This window comes from Camelus ferus, chromosome 29 (assembly GCF_009834535.1).
Source record: "Camelus ferus isolate YT-003-E chromosome 29, BCGSAC_Cfer_1.0, whole genome shotgun sequence".
Taxonomy (NCBI): domain Eukaryota; kingdom Metazoa; phylum Chordata; class Mammalia; order Artiodactyla; family Camelidae; genus Camelus; species Camelus ferus.
The window spans coordinates 21,771,330-21,788,589 of NC_045724.1; the positions used below are offsets into that span (position 1 = coordinate 21,771,330).

The 17,260-nt window shown below is 44.2% G+C and overlaps 1 protein-coding gene across 6 annotated transcripts in view; it reads left to right on the plus strand.

The window, feature by feature from the left end:
• Positions 1-1,097: 1,097 nt before the first annotated feature.
• Positions 1,098-17,260, plus strand: part of ASPH (aspartate beta-hydroxylase) — a 162,834-nt gene continuing 146,671 nt past the window's right edge. For 2 of the 6 annotated variants that reach the window (XM_032470005.1, XM_032470007.1), the window contains exon 1: positions 1,101-1,475. In XM_032470005.1, the coding sequence (XP_032325896.1) occupies positions 1,352-1,475 (124 nt within the window). In that variant the 5' untranslated portion in view covers positions 1,101-1,351. Of the gene's footprint in view, positions 1,476-17,260 lie in introns of all 6 variants that reach the window. The other 4 variants (XM_032470006.1, XM_032470009.1, XM_032470010.1 and 1 more) reach the window with 3 other exon arrangements.

Sequence of the window (17,260 nt, forward strand, 5' to 3'; positions counted from 1 at the left end):
GCAACACTGCTCTCTGTGGATTTCTGTGTATCACTAGAAAGTGGACAACTGCGGGGGGCCATTCGCAGTAGAAGCGAGTGAGTCCAGGGACCTGCCGATGCGGGGTGGCTGGCTGGAGAAGAGGAATAAAAGCAGATGCCACACTGCAACCATGTCTCTGGTTCCTCTAACACGGTCAAGAATTGGTGACAGCGTTAAGAAGTTAACCAGAAATGTATCAAATCACCCAACATGTCTGACTTGTCTGTTACGCACCAAGCATTGCGCTGGCCATTGGCGACCCAAAGATGACGATGACATCCCTGGCCTCAAGTCCCCGTCTGGCTCACCCAGGGACCCAGATATTTTTAAGATCACACGCGCAATTCAGAGGGAGCTGGAGCCCCGGCAATCTGCGGCTGCATGGGGACCCACGGTTGGGGACATCATAGGAAGATAAACGTAGGCTTCAGCCCAGCGAAGAGAGATTTCAGATACATGGTGCCATGCAGGGCAAGGAAATGAACTTTTTGTTTTATATTTACGTCTGTACGTCTTCAGTAAGATCGTCCGAACGTGCTGATGGCACGAATGAAGTCCTGCTGTAAAACCCAACGGATCAATTACGTGTGGCTTAACCATTTAATTCCTGCTAACATCACCATTTCAGAAATGTGTCAATACCGACAAGAAACACATTTCTTTCGCAAGAAGGGGGATTGCATCTCTTGATGTCTGTGTATAGGAAACCGGCAGAGGAACAAAATTCCGGTGAAAGGCCAAGAGGCGGTGGGCTCCGACTGGACACTGCACACGTGTCGCCGGCCCCGCCCCCGCGCCCCGCCCCATCCCGATTATACGGGGTCAGCCAACGCTCGCGAGAGCCCGCTCGCCTTCCACGTTTGCCACGTTCCAAAGGACCAGGACAGACTGGAAAGTCGAAAGCGGCTCGCGCTCCCGGGCGGCTGCGTCGCGCCAGAACGGCCCTGAGTCTGCAGGGGGCGGGGAAGCGCGGCAGTGTTCCGCCCCATCACAGAAGCCATTGTGATTGGCTCCATGCTCCGTCACTTAGCTTTCCTCGGGAGGGCAGGGGCGGGGCTCAGCCGGGAAGGGGCGTGGCCGAGGGGCAGGAGAGCGGCGCGCTCTCGCGCCGGGAGGGTAGTCACCAGTTGGGCACACGCGAGGGCCGGGCGCGCGCAGGAGGCACGCGGGCGAAAATCCTCAGAGGCGCTGCGGGCGGTGCCGAGACGCAGGCGCTGCTGCAGGAGCCGCGATCCGCACCCGCTGCAGCGCCCGCCGCCATCAGCGCCCCCCGCGGCCCCCGCGCACCGAGGGAGCTCCCCACCCCTCGCCTGCTGCAGCGGTGCGCGCCATGGCCCCGCGCAAGAATGCCAAGGGCGGCGGCGGCAACAGCAGCAGCAGCAGCAGCAGCGGCGGCTCCAGCAGCCCGAGCAGCTCCACCAGCGGCGGCAGCAGCAGCCCCGGGGCCCGGAGAGGTCAGAGGCGCTCCTGGGCCGGCTCTGGGGGTGGGGCCCGGGCTGCGGGCGCTGCGGGTCCGGCTCCCCAGATGCGCCGTGCGTCTCCTCCATCCTCCGTGCTGTTGCTACTCTGGGCGCAGGGCGGAGGCCGCGCTCGGTGGGCCTGGAGGGGCCGGGCGGAGCGGGGTCCGCGGCCTCGGGTTGGTCACGCCGGGGAGCCCCTTCCCGGCTGATCCCTCAGCTGCACGGCGCAGCCAAGTTGGGGGTTCTATGGAAAGACTCTTGGCTTTCCTTGGAATTGATGGGAGTAGGAGAAACGATTTACCTTTGCCGTGCATATTTTGGGGCATTTGGAAAGGAGCCAAAGTCAGAGAAAATAAGTTCCTGCCAAACCAGCAGCTTTTAAAAGCAACTGAAAAAGAATATTCTGTGAGGGCTGCAGGGGTGTGTGTGGAGGGAGGAGTGATTGAAATGTTCTTGGAGATTACTTTAAATATTTTTGCCTTAATTAACTTTCTTAACGTGCGTTATAGTTGCCTTTAAAGTATCACAGAATACGGTAGAATACTGGGCGAGCTTCTCTATTTTTCCTCTTTGTCTTATCTTTAAAAAAAAAATCTATTGGATATTCACCTTTCTCCTCCCTGTGCTTACCCAGCAAAGAGAGAACAGATGTTTTAAATCTGTTTCATCTCATATTTCAGTGGTTCTCGGGTTCTTTTTATAATTCTTTTGACTCATATTTAGGATATTGAAACTGCAATACACATGTGTATTGAATGTGACCTGTAAACTTTCCTTTTTGAAATAATTTAGATTCTGTTTCCTGAGGTCTACATGTAGTGTAGTTATGTATATCAAAAAAGTAAATCGGATAACTATAGTCATCCTTCAAAGAACCATTTTTAAAATAGCACTTGTCACTGTCTGAAGTTATTTATTTTCACGTGTATTGCCTTCCTGTGTTACTCCCTTGTGTTCATTCCTATTCCAACTCCTAGAGTGGGTCTATCCCTTAATAGATGCTTAGTAAATATTTGATTCGCGAATCAAAGTACATTTGATTTGCGTACATTTAAATGGTGAAAGTAGTTCAGTTAAAATCACTGCATACATTTACATTCTGAAACCTAATATTTGTATCGTAAAGGGAAAAAAGGTACACACAGTTTCAATTGCAAAGCAATATTAATTCACCCTTGGCGGAAGTGAAGTTTGTGTTCCTTTGTCACTTGCCCTCAAATGACAGTCGGTTTACTTAACAGGCAGAAGAGTAGATGAACTGTATCAGGCGGCTCTGGCCACACTTTCCCAAGTTTCTAAATGAGAAGAGCCATCCTGCAGCTTAAGCACCGAGCAGAGAAAACTGACAAACCGGACTCTAATGTTAATTGTTTTCAAAAGTTTTCTGTAACCGTTTACAAGTGAAGCACATCTTTGTCCCATTTTGTCCTTTGTGGTCATGGGAGGGCTGGCTGCATCTGAAGAAGTGGCTGTACGTGGTCTGGTATTGGTAAGAATGAGTATAGGGAAGTGTGTATTGTATTCCCACCCCCAGTGGTTCAGTAACTGACCCAGTTTTAACAGGTGGGTCATAAATTTAGGAAATGTTAGGACATAAGTGAACATATTCCGACTTTCACATTCAGGCATTTTAGAGCAAGTTCTGTCCACATTTGAGGGTCTATAGCCTTTTAAGCGTTTTGCACATCAATTCTATAATTGTCATGAAATAGACATAGTATATAAAAGAGAATATGTAAAAGAGAGAAGTGCCTGTATTACTAGAAAAAAACCCCCCAAACATTCAAAGAGTTAGTCTTACGTGTTACATAACGAGTATTCTTTCTCTGCTGCTGCTTCTTTTTTTTTTTTTTTTTTTGAGTAAATACTGAGTTCTGACTGTGTGCCAGGTAGAAGGCACTGGAGAAGGAAAGGAGGTCCTGTTCTCTCAGTTGTGAACAGTTACACCGCAGTGTGAAAGTGTGATTCTATTTATACTGGCTTATAGCAGGTTATACCGGAAAGGTCATGCCACTTCTCTTTTGTAGCTATATTTATTGGATCACTGATGTGTAGATATTGATGCCCAAATCAATTCCCTGTGCTGGGGAAACTGTAGAAGCTGAAGAAATTTTAGAAGTAGCTTTACCGTGAATCCCATTCATCTCCCTTCTCCAGTCTCATAGATGAGGAAATTAATGCCCAGAAAGATTGTCTGGTTCATTAATGGTCATAGAGTTCTAGGAAACCCAGCTAGTTAATGGATGATCCAGACTAAACCCAGATTTTCTGTTGTTCATTCATTATACCATAATCCTGGATTTGAGGTTCTCTAAAATCTCTAATTGTAAGATTTTATGGGAGTCTTGAAGTTGAAGTAGATTCTTTGAAGTTTCCTTTGGCATACTGCGCCTAGTTATTTAAGAAAAGTATGCTTTTGTCATGTCACCGATTACATTTTCTTTGACTAAAATTAAGTTTGAAGCAGTCACCTTTGAAATCTTAGTTTGAGAAGAAGTATATGGGCTCAAATAGTATGTTTTTGACATGTTTTGCATTAAAAGTCTGAAGCTGATGATGACATTGATCACATTATTTCTTAAACTTTTGTATGGAAGTGTGGTGTGAAAGACCCAGTCCTTTGAAGCTTGCATTTTAGGGAAAATGTGATTATCTGGCCTTCTGTTTATCTCGGTGATCATTTTATGGAAACGTGATGTTTTGAAATTGGAGCTTTGGGGATTTATATAACACTTAGATTTTTTTAAAGCAGGTGTCTGCTTTTCATTTAAGTCTTCAGTTTAAATTGAAAGATAAAATGCCTAGTTTTTTTTGCAGAACTTAATTTTACCTTTTCCGTTTTATTCTTTAAAATATAAAAGAAACATGAATAAGTTGGACATCTTACCCTTAACTAGCATATAAAAAATTGACTTGCTTGGCCGTTTGGGGCCAGGAGGAACCTCTTTCAGCTTTATTGATTTGAAATTCTTTGGTTGAGAAGGATCGTGATGTGCTTTTGGACTTATTTTGTAGTTACAGGCACTGGAATGTATAACATTTTTGTTTAGGTTTTCCCTTTTAAGTATCATTCATTCTTTGACTGTAGCTTCTCATTTGCTACAGGGATGTAAACATCTGACTTTGTAATATTGTGTTGCCACTATATCACGCTTTACCGGTAGGTGTCGCTGTGGAATACTTTATCCTCGTTCAATTTGAAGCTTCAGATTGTGTAACCAACTAGTTTTTGGTATAATCAGTCCTGTACGTACTCAGAACCGCTGATGGACAACTACTTAAAAACACTCAGCCAGGGAGGTGGGTATAGCTCAGTGGTAGAGCTCATGCTTAGCATGTGCGAGGTCCTGGGCTCAATCCCCAACACCTCCATCAAAACAAACAAACAAAACTGCTCAGCCAAAGTCTCTAGATTTGAAGCTTAGTAGTAAGAGTTGGTCCCTAGCAGTCTTACTTATTTAGGCAGTCATCTTATTTAGGATTAAATGCATTCATATCTGTAAAATGTATGCATTCGCAGATATATTTGATGGGTGTTAATCATTTAGAAATTTTTTTTCTTTCTTTCTACTTTCAGTATCTCTTAGATTCCTCGGTAGTTAACAGATACAATACATTGCTGATGCCTTCTGGCTCCCTTGAATGAGGAGGCCTTGGTGGAAGTTCCCTTTCTGCAGCCAGAGACTGGCGGTTCGGGCCAGTTGCTTAATCCTCTGTTAGTCATTCCAGAAGGAAAAGAGAGGAGGTCCATAATTCCTCCACTGTAGGAACTGTGTTCTCTGTTTCATGTTCAGGTGAGCAGCATTTTGACCACCTGGCCAGATCATAGAAAACTTACTGCTAAAAAATGTTCTGAGGGAATTCTTGAACACAGTTTTAAGAAGACCAAACGTATGCACCTGTATTGGGCTTAGGAAGTAAAAGGAGAGATCTGTGTTTTAGCTTTGCTGTAAAATCGTGTGTCTCAGAGAGATTACTAGAAAATGAGAGGTTTTCATTTTCAGCCAGTTACCAACAGGGTCACGTGGATAAAGGGTCATGTGGGCTGTCCACTTGATTTTTAGTTAGTATCAGAGTTTAACCCTTGAGCTCTCTGGTCCCAGTAGAATAAACCTTTTTTCTCCACAAAGGCAGTGTAGTTTGGAGAAGTCCGATGACTGGGATTTGTATCCATTTAAAAACCATGTGGCAGGTCACTCAAAATTTCTAATCCTTCTCTCATATGGAAAGAATTAATCAGTTGTGATGGCCCTAAAAGCAATTTTACATGCCTTTGTGTTTCTCAGATGTTTTCGTGCAAGTACCTCCAGGGGTAAGTTGAGTACGAACTTCGGAGTGTGTAAGGCCGTAGAGCTAAGCAGGTTATTGCAGGTTTGAACATTGTTTAATGCTTCATTTAAAGAAACCATTTTCTGCTACATCCTGTGGCATCTGTTTTAAGTGAAATGGATGTTCTAGAGGCGGCGTTTATCCTGGGCCTTGAGTACCACTTGACACATTTCTATCTACCTCGGGGGCGGGGGGGGGGTGCGGTAAGTATCCCATCTGCCCATCAGCCTTCAAGTTGCGGATTTATCCTCTAATCCGAGATCTGTAACGTTATTTTTTTCTTACCAGAGCTCAGATACATTTTAGCCTTTGGATGCTACCCCAGCACAGTGTTTTAATATCCTGAAAATACGCAACTTACTTTGTGTCTTGGATACTTCTGCATATCCTACTGATTTAACTTCACTCTGTACCGAGATACAGATACGTTTTAAAATTAATGTTCCTTTAAAAAACCTTGTATGCATGTAGAGCCCATGTACAGTTTTCTGTACGGATTTCTGTACGGATTTCTAAAGAAAGCCTCAGCCATCCGTTGGGAGACATGGGGGTGCCTGGACTGGCTCCTGTTTTTCAGTATCTGCTGCCCCAGCGTCGTGTGCACAGCGCTGCACCCATGGGTTTAGGGCTGGGCAGACGCGTGTCTGGCGTAGCCCTGCACATCTGGCCATTTCTCCTAGAGGACCAGAGATGAAGATGTTCATTGCTTCCTCTTCTCTGTGTGCCACCATAGGGGCACCTGTTTCAGAGTCTAGTGCTTTAACCATTTCACTTTCTTCTGGCAGTGCTGGGAGTCAAGGTGGTATTTGCTTGTCAGTCATTATTAATTTTTAATGAGCAGGCTTCAGGCATTTGGTCTGCACTTAATATTTGTGTTTTCAGGGATGTGTCCTGGCTATCTTTGGCTGATATGGGTATCCTTTCATGGCAGATCACTGATCAGACTGATGATGCTGAGGACATGTTTGCTGTAGGTAACTTATTAGACTCAAAGGAAATTTTGAGCTTACTCGGTAAATAAATCTTTAGAAAATTTAGTTACATAAGATCTTTTGAAGGATTGGGGCCGTTCTTTGGCACCCTGTGAGACCCAGGTGATTTGCCTGGTCGTCCTGGCTGTGGTGTGAGTGTCATCACCTGTCATAGAGGCTCTCTGTGCTCCAGTGCGGAATGGGCTGGGGGTGGTGGAGGAGGGGGGTCCAGTTAGAGCAGAGTGGAAACCACGATTGCAGTGCCTGGAGAGATGCCAGCATTTCTCTCCTGGGTGTGTTCCTACAGATTTAACCCTGTGACTCATTCTGTATGGAAGTCAGCAGGCCTCAGTCTTCATTTTGAAGTGAGAGAATATTGAGAAAATAATTTTATCCCGTAACCAAGATTGTGTAACTGCCTTTTCTCATATTTGATATCGGTTTGACAGCCTTTGCTGTGATTCCATAGCGCAGGCTCAGTGTGATTTTGTTGTCCTGTCCTCTGTCTGACTCTGGTTCCTGCTTATTACGATGCTCGCATACAGTTTCTCCCCCTGTCTTCCCCACTCTGTTTTATTTCCATTTTCCTGAATTGGTATACCCGAAAGCCTTTTTGGTCTTTGCTTCACAGGTAGATTTTATTTAGAAGTTATTTTTTCCCCTTACATGAAAATAAAAATCTGTGTTGTACATGTTTGTTGAAGGAACACCTAGCATTTAACTTTTCCTTTCTTTCGGTTAGATCAGTTTGAATAAGATGCTTGTCACTTACTGAATTTTATAAAATGTTTATAAACTATTTCATGCTTTTTGGTGGAGAGCCATCTCTGTAACTTTTAGAATAGAAATATTTCTATGTGCTGCTCTTTAAAACTGTTATCTATTTGAAATATTACATATTAAGATGTATAAATAGGTAGAAAGAGTAATGTAGTGGTTCCAGTGTATCCACCACACAGGTGAGGATGTAAAATGTTACCGCATTCTTGGTTTCTCCTCTCCTGTGTTGTACCTTCCAACCATGCCTACACTTTGTGATAATCATTCTCATGCATTTCTTGATAATATGTAACACACACATAATACATGTTGTGTTGCACCTTATATACTGTGTTTCCACTTGTGTAAAATACATCTATTGCTAAATGCTGTATCTATGAAAACTGCTTAGGAAGTATTATCATTTTCCCTGTGTATATTTGTGTATACTTGTTTAGCACATGTTAAAAGTTTTATGCATAGGCTCATACATGGCGTACTAATTTGGCACTATTTGTTTGAGATGCTACCAAACTCGGGCTCTTTGTTTTCCTATAAATGTGTTTACTGTATGAACATATTCAGTGTATGAAGGTGCCATTTTTTGATTGGCCATCCTGGTGTCCAAGACCACCTGGCTTGTTGCATTTTTTCTTTTGAACACTCTTGCCCTAAACACTCTTGGGTCTGTCCAGCCCCTTGTGCACATGTTTAAATGTTTTCCTAGAGCATAACTTAGGATTGGAATTGTTGGGTCACGGCAAATGCATGTGCTGACTTTTTTTTTCACCCCAAAGTGGTTGTATCGCTTTGCACTCCCACCCCCTCGTGAGTGCAGCCGCACTGCCCACGCTCGGTAAGCTTTGATATTTGCAAGTTTAGTGGGTGTGAAGTAGTGTTTTGTGTCTTAAACTTGCCTTTTCCTGATCGCCAGTGAGGTGACTGGAGACAATAGCCATTTGTGTTTCCTTTTCTGTGAATCGCCTATTTATCTTTTTTGCCTATTTTTCTAGGGGTTTGTTTCTTTGGGTAGTTCTGATTTGTAGGGTTTTCTTTCTTTATCCAGAACCTCTTGATTATTTTCGGGAAAGAACTCCCAGTCTGTGATTACTCACACTGTCATTTTCTGTGGTATATTTTATTGAACAGAAGTTTTAGATTTTTTAAAATATATTAATAGTAGCATTTTTTTCTATTTTCTACTTTATGGTTTGTGCTCTTGTGCTTTATTTAAGATATCCTTTCTTATATAAGATCATAAAACATTCTCTACTTTTTTTCTAAAATATCTTAAATTTTGCTTTTCATGTTTAGATGTCTAAACCACAGGTTGTAGATTTAATTGTATATATTGTGAGGTAGAGATCTGATTCAGTATTTTTTTTTAAAAAATGGATAATGAAAATTTCCTGTACTATTAGTCGAAGTGTCTTCTTCCTACACTAGTCCACAGTGTCACCTACACACGTGTGGCTCTGATTTGTTGCTGGCGTGGAGGGGCAGGACCTCAGCCTGCCACTCTCCACAGCATCTCTGATTGGGCAGGTCTTTCACCATCGTCCTCACTGTTTTTGGACCTTTCCTCACCCATGTCTGTATTTTTAAAAATCTGCTTATCAAGTAAGTTTCATGAAAAGTATTTCAGGATTTTGACTGGATTTGTATTGAATTTATAGAACCATTTGGGACGAATACACAAATACAATATTGCATCTTCCTGCACACGAAAGTAGTATAATTTCCTCCTGGTGTAAGTCTTAACAATTAATTTTGATAGTTTTACTCAAAAGTAATACAGTTCTTTTATTAAATTTAGTCTAAGTACTTTATATTTTTTTTTTGAAACTAACATTAGGGAAAAATTTAAGTATACACCGAAGCTGAAAGAATGGTATAATGAGCCCCATCATCTCGATGTTATGGTGGTTAACATTGAATATATTTGCTTTATATCATACTCATAAATTAGACTGTTCTTTTATGCACTTTAAAGTGAGATTTAGACATCAGTACGTCTCGTTTCTAAACATTGATGCATGACTGTCCTTAAAGCTCAAATTTGTTATGGTCCCTGCCCTCCCCAACGAGGTAATACTCCCATACAGTGAATTGCATGAATCCTAGTGTGCGATTTGAGGAGTCTTTATAAATGTAAACATCTGTGTAACCCAGCCCAAGATGGAGAATGTTTCCGTCACCCCAGGAAAGTCTCTCAACCCTCTTCATTGTCGCCATCTCAGTCCTCAGAGCAACCACTGCACTGACTTTTCTCGCCTTCGGTCTGCATCGTCTGTTTTAGACTTTCATCTTGTCAGCACTTTTAACGTAAGGCTTCTTTGACTCAGCATAATTTTGAGGCTTGTCCGTGCTGCATACATGAGTCCCTTGTTCCTTTTTATTGCCAGAAAGTCCCTTGTGTGACCGTAGCACCGTGGGTTAAGCCATTCGTTTATTGATGGATGCTTGGGCCGTTTGGACTCATAGGAAGAGCAGTCTATGAATATTGTAATGTTGTAGACAGTTTTTTTCTTCTTTTGGTGGACATATGTCTTCATTTCTCTTGAGCAAATGGCGAAGAATGAGTGGGTTATAGGGTAGGTGTATGTTTAGTTTTATTTAAAAAAGAAAAAAAAAACCCTGCCAAACTATTTCCAGAGCGGTTGTACAATTTAATTGACGCTCCCACCGGCAGTGTGGGGGGGTTCCAGGTGCTGCCGTCCTCTTAGTTTTAGCCATTCTGGTGGGTGTTCAGCGGCCTCTCTCTGTAGTTTGAAATTGTATTTCCCTGGCACTGGGTACATTATGTTGTTCAAAACTGAACTTAACTCTCTTTATGAATAAAACATAATGATTATTTTATGGGCTTTAGCTACTTAGTCTGTTTCATTGTTAATCAATAAACACACTGGGAGCCCTGGGGGGCCTGAGACAGATGGAGATCCAGTCACCCATGGGCTCTGTGGCTCATATGAAGGCCCTGGTAGATTTATGTGCTAAACTAATTACCCTTTTGCTCTGTAAGGTTATATAAAGTAGGACATTTTTAAGGTCAAATTCAAGTATGTAAAGATGCAAAGTTTATAAGCAACTTGTATTTATTTTGTATTTTCTTCTAGAGGTAGTGCACTATTTGTGTTATTAAGTCCCCAGGCCAGTTTTTAGAATCCTCTTGTGATCGGTGAGACATTTAAGATGACGAATTAGGATAGAATGGGTTTAAGACAAGAGCACTGTTCACCAGCTTAAGTACTGACTTGGAATAAATTACATGCATTCAAGACCTTCCCCACCACTGGCCCCTCAGCAGTGCCTTGCAGGCTCCCCGGGGTTCCTTAGTTGGTGTTTGCCAGGTTTTCAGCACCAGCTATTTAAATCTTCAACTTCTTGAGCTTGGACCCTTCCTCCTTTCCATCCAGTTTTAGCAGACAGCTTCCTCCCATTGCTCAGGAAAACCAGAGGACATCTTTACGAGTGCTCATCCTTTCAGTGATGGGTGGGATTGGCCTCTGAGTTGCATGACATTTGGAGGCAACTGACACGAGACTGATTGCCCTGCTTAGTGGGGAGACAGGGTCTAGGACCTATGATGGCTGCAAAAGTCAGTACAGTTGAGAATCTCAGTGAAATATTGCTCTGATTGAGGCGTGAAAGTACCCAACAGCTGAAGTAGGTCTTGAATGTTCAGTAAAGCGCCTTTTCTTTCTTCAGGCCGAGGAGGAGGCCCAGTGGAGTGGTGGGTGAGGGGAGGTGAGCCAGCATCATGGTTAGAACTTGGAATCTTGGCAGTCACAGCGATTCCGGACCTTTGGCCCCCACCCACCTAAGAGGGAAGCCAAGGCTGGGTTGGAATCCTGCGTCTCTCTGGGGACCCCGAGTGGTCACCACTTTCCCAGAGACCTGAAGCATCTCCTTGCTTCCCCTCGAGAGCTCTCCTCCACCGCCTCCCACAGCCTGTACCCCCTTCTTTGGTCTTTCTCATTAAATAAAAAACAAAACAGGAGACAAACATCTTGTGCTCTTCCTCCTGTACCCAGCCAGACACTATGAATGGGTAGTGAGGCTTCTTGTCTTCTCTTCAGATCTTTCTGGAACCAACAGAGACTAATCCTTTATCTGCTCTCTAAAGGACAGACTTCCCCAGGGGTCTTTGCTTGGCCCTGTTCTAACCCCGTGCTATTAATAACTTAATAACTTAATAACTTAATAACCACAGTGACCAAGGGAAAACACAGCACCGGTTCCTGACTGTTAACCTTGCATCAGACACTGTGTACTTCTTAATGTTTGAGCATTGAAGTCTCGCAGTAATCCTCTAAATTCTGTCTCTGTAGATGAAGAAGTGGAAGCTTAGATTAGTTTGTCAAGGATCGTGGAGCTCAGGAAAGTCAGGGCAAGAGTGTAGATCCCAATTCTGACTCCAGAGCTACTTTAGTTGAACATTTTAGATCCTCATTCGTTGTTGCTTAGATTGTTCATAACTGGTCCTCTTGCATCCATCTGTCACGGTCATCTTTGTAAACTGGAGATTAGATTATGTCCCTTCCTTCTTTGAAACGCTTGAGTGGTTCCCCAGGTGCTCAAGATGTAGTTGAGGTTCCCTGGCTTCACCTAGGAGGCACTTCATGGTCCTGCCCTTCTCATCAGCTCTAGCTATTCTCGGCCTCACTCCCTTTATGTTTATACTGTTTAAGCCACATCTAGTCACTCTCCGCAGTCTCTGCACTTGCATGAACTGGTTCTTCTGAGACAGCTCCTCGTGTCCCCTTTCCTGTGTGGCTTCCGTGTGTCACGCAGGATGCTGTTCCTCCATCATCTTCCCGGAGACTGGGTTTTGGAAGCCACTTCCTCCTCCCCGAGCACGCGCTTCTGTGGCATCCTCCACGTATCACTGTCTCAGCATCCTCGTTCATTGACTGGTTCCTTCAGCAGATGAAAGTGTGGCCCAATCACAGACAACGAAACGTCAGACGGAGCTGGACCCAGCTGTGAGCCCTGCCACTCATTTTGGACCTTTAGTGACTCATCAGACTCCCCTAAGCGTCTTTAAACATCTGTCTTTCAAGTGAAGATGAAAGTACGTCATAGTTACGAAGACGGGCTGTGAAGTGGCTCGTAGTAGGTGTTTCGTAACTACAGTTATACGTGGTGATGGTGATGCTGTTATGAACAAAACAGACATTTGTACTGTGACAATCTGTTGTCTTTCATTCTTGCTTAATGGTCAGGGCAGCATCTGTGTTGGGAACAGACACCAGACTCAAACTTCCATTAACAACTAGGAATTGGTTTCATGCCGTTGGGGCTACACGCTTCCCTGTCCATGCCCAGCAGAACAAGGAGGCTTTTTCTATTCTGCTTAGAGCAGGGCTCCTGGCTCATCGGTTTCCATTGACTCAGTCCTGCCTGTCTCCCCATCGCTGGCTGCGGAGGGGTGGCCACGATTGTCCAGATCTGGGGTCGGCATCGCGGCCACACGATCTCCCTGGCAACTACTCGTGTCATTTTCTCCGGTTATTGCATTTTTCTTTCTATTTCTTTTCAACTGATTTAAAGAGTGAAAACCAGTCTTAGCTCCTGGTTCATACAAAAACGGTCGGTGGACTGCGGTTTGCTCACCCTGGTCCAGAGCGCTTGCGAGGGATGGGAGAGTCACTCCTAATGTTTGGTGTAGGTAAGCGCCATCTTTTGTTTTCTTTTTACCTCCAGTGAGTAATGATTGGCTGTAGTAGGTGCTCAGTAAATATTAGAATGAACGAACACAGGTAAAAGTCTTACTTCCCCCTCATAAACCAAAAGAGCACCGAGGGCAGAAGCTGTGTTTCTGTGACTTCTGTGCTGCCTTGAATGTCTTAAGTGCCCAAAATTATGTGTTGCATGGGTGGGTTTCTTTCTTTTGTTCTTTTTTTTTTTTTTTTTTTTTTTTAGGTTTATGTTATGGGCCAGAACACAGATCACAAAGTCCTCTTGATGTTTATTGATGTTAAAAGTGCTGGAGCTAAAGAAGTAAAATTACTAGGATGTGGAGAATTGTCTAAGTTCATCAAGTCCTTTAATGGGTTCTGCTCAGGCAGCGTGCTGGTCGTTTGGGCAGAGTGGTACTTACGCCAGGGGAGGCATGTGGGGTTTGTTCATTCCGATCAGGAGGAAGGTTGGGCAGAAGCAGGCATTTGTTTGTTCTGCCTGTTGTGAAACTAGAAGAGCTCTGCTTACTTGGCAAGATTTTCAATTTCCCCACATTTTATTCTTACATATGACTGTCAGATAGGCTAAAAGTGTTTACATCAATACTAAAATACTGCTAAATTTCTGTTCCCTTTATTTTTTGGTTTTGTCTTTTAGAATTCTTTCATAAGTATTATGAATATTTCCTCCTGGACTGAAGGCTAAGATTTTTCAATTTTAGTGAAAAAATTAAGAAAAAACTATGAACAATGCTAATGTTTGTCAAGGAGATTGTAAACGCTGTATCTTTAAAATTCAAAATAATGATTCTTTCCAAATGATTGTTTTCATCCACATTGATCATAGACCCTTTTACCGTAATACGGTACTTGTTAAAGTGAATTTTTATTTTATTTTTACTTGTTTTCCTTCCACTGGACTGGGTACTGAGCGGGCTCTCTTGTTCATGGCTGTAGTGCTGGGTAGGGATTTCAAGAATATTTGTTGAATGAGTGAATTGTTCAAGTGCTTGGGGAAAACTGTGGAAGGCTTTTAAAATTTACCATCCTGTGATTTTGATTACTTTGTGTTTTAAGGTTTTTCTTAGCTTATAGAGCAGAAAGCACGTTGTTTTGCTGATCTGAATTATATGTTGACCAGAAATGTTCTATTTAGAGCAAGACTCCTATCCAGTATGATATTACAAATATTTGACCACTGCCAGGAGAGAGAACCCACCTGGTCAGGACAGCAGCTGTCAAACAGCTGTTCTTTCTGCCCAAAAAATGAGGTTCTCTGCAACTTGCATAAAGCTTTGAGACCTCAGCCTTTTCAGCCGGTCAGATTTTGGGGGGGTCATACTCCTAGGACCTTTGGCAGTGGACTAGCGTGGTAATTCTGGAACAGAGCCAAGAGAGAAGTATTTCAAGCAATTTGCTGCGCTGCAGCCTAAGCTTAGGGCAGCAGGTGGGCTGCATGGTGACTTTTGTTCCTGGTGACCTCAGCCCGGGAGAGCGGGACCGTGTCTGGGGAAACTGGAGCCGGGGGAGGTGACAGAGGGAATTCGGAGCAAAAGGAATCAGTAAGGGTAAAGTTAGGGGGCACCTGAACAGATGGTGACATCGACCATCACTTTGGTTTTGAACTGGGGCAGGATTGGGAGGAAAGGATGGACTTAGGCAGTGGGATGGGGCGGCTGAGTCCTTGAAGCCGGTGGGGTTCTAGCTGGACCTGCCCCGGCCGTTCCTGCCCCTCACTCAGCACCAGCCTGTCCTCTGCTGCCCTGTGGTTTGGTTATGTTTTCAGAATACTCCATGTGTGTTAGATTGTTTTACCATCTAGATGGCACCAAAACATTTTATAATTCCATTGTTTTTTGTGTGGGAATATCATGTAAATTGTCCAGTGACGTTAATGAGGGTTTACTTTGTTCCAGGTCCTGTGCTCCATGGGGAGGGGAGACACCAGTCAAATCTAACACCAGCCTCTGGGCAGTCACCATCCCAGAAGGTTCCCGCAGAGCAGGGAATACTTGCTGAGTGAGTGAGGTGTGCACGATCAGGGAGCAGGGGAAGGGAGACTAACGTGAGAACCAGCTGAGGCTTTTCAAGATTCTCCAAACTACCAGCCCCGGCTCAAGTTTTCTGGGAAGTTACCCTTTGGGGAATCATGCAAATTAAAAGAGGTGACAAAGACAGTCGACGGACAAACGGCCCGTTTTTATTAAGGGAAAGAAAAGTAGATTCAGGGCCACTGCAAACTGACATCTCCTGACAGTCCTAGGCAGATTCTAGAATCAAACAGTGTGTTTTTGTGTGTAGGAATGAAAGCCGCGAACACTAGGAGACACTGCAGGTTTACCGAGTGCGTCTTCTACTGTGCATTTTGATAAGGTTTCTAGAATAAGTGGTCGGGATACAATCTTCTGATTTTTCCTGACTTCACCAGGATATTTAACACCATCCCTGAGAATCACCCTGTACCTGAGATGGAGAAACGTCTGTCCTGTGACAGCGTTTGAATCACAGCTGACCTTAGCACTGTGCCCACACAGCCCTGATTTAACAGGTTGATGCCATCAACTCTGAGAGAGCCCTGCCCAGTTCACGCTCCCAAAGTAGCAGGTGGCACAGAGGCAAGCGGAGTTAGTCCTGGGAGGGAAAGAGACCCCGTGCCCAGCCGGGAAGGTGCGCTTTGGGTTGCACACTTTTGCAAAATGAACTTGTTGAGGGTAAGCCGGACAGGCTTGAAGCAGGTATATTTTCAAGAAGGCCTGGTGTTGCCTTTAGTTTGGGTTTGGTTTCTTTAATTGCTTGCAGTCTTCGAGGACACTGCCTGCACCATGTGTTTGATGAGGTGTCCCCTTGAGCGTCGGTGTCATCCGAAACCGGAGTGAGGGAGGCGCAGTTCCCCTCTGGGTTGGTCCAGCTGCGTCTGGAATTGTCTCAGTTGCGGGGGGCGGTGTGTTGGGGGACGATGGTGGAGACTGCTCAGAGGGGAGCGCCTCCTGGATGAGGCCCTGGGGGGAGGGTATGTTAACCTGTGGGGAGGGGTGGACACCCTGGGGACCCTGGCCCAGATGGGGAGACCCCTGGGAGGCGGCAGATGCGTTATATTTATACTCCCAGGGGAATTGGAGGGGAAACTCAGGGCATCCCGTGGAAGATACCCCATGAGCGCAAAGAGATCTGTGGGCAGAACTGACATGCAGGAACGTGGAGCGGAGACTGGTTCCCCTTGTGGGAGGCCAGTGGGGAACGGGTGTTCTGCTCATTGTGGCTGGGTTTAGGGCTTGGTCCTTGACTGCTCTTACTTACTTCTTTTTAAATCAGTTTAATTTTGTTTTTATTTTTGTATTTACCCAGCCTTTTCTTTTGGAACTCTTAAACCTATTTAATAGCAAAAAGAATTGTACACTGCAGGAATCCTGTGCTCTTCACCTGGGTTTACTGACCGCTGGCCATGTTTGCTCTCTTTGTGTGTTGACCTTCCTTTCTCTCCCTCCTCTCTCTCTGGGGCCTCTCTGAAGGTGAGCTGTTAGTCATCATGGCAGTTTAACTAGTTTAATTGGCATAACTGCTTCCTTCCCTGAGCATCTCCTATAGACAAGGACCCTCTCCTGCGGAACCACAGTAGGGTTCTCAAACCCAGGAAATGGTAGCACTGACACACGGTTATCTGACTGCCCTCCCCATTCAGATTTCTCCAGGAGTCTCTAGAAGCATCCTTGAAACTTGGTGTTTTTCACTTTCACATTTTTTTTACTGATTCAGAATCCAGTCATGACTTTACCTGGGAGCTTTTAAACATTTCAGATTCTTAGCCCTTGAGTATGATTCTTTAGGACTGGAATGGACTTGGAAATCTGTATTTCCCCAACTTTTTAGTTTGAAAAAATTCAGACCTTTGAGACGGTTATAAGAAAGATTCATAAAGATTCACCAGTTGCTTTATGCTTTTGCATTTTCTAATTGTCTCTCTATCCACACAAGTACACCATTTTATAAATTAATTCATTTTGCTCCTGGACCATTTGCAAGTTAAATCATGATACTTTAC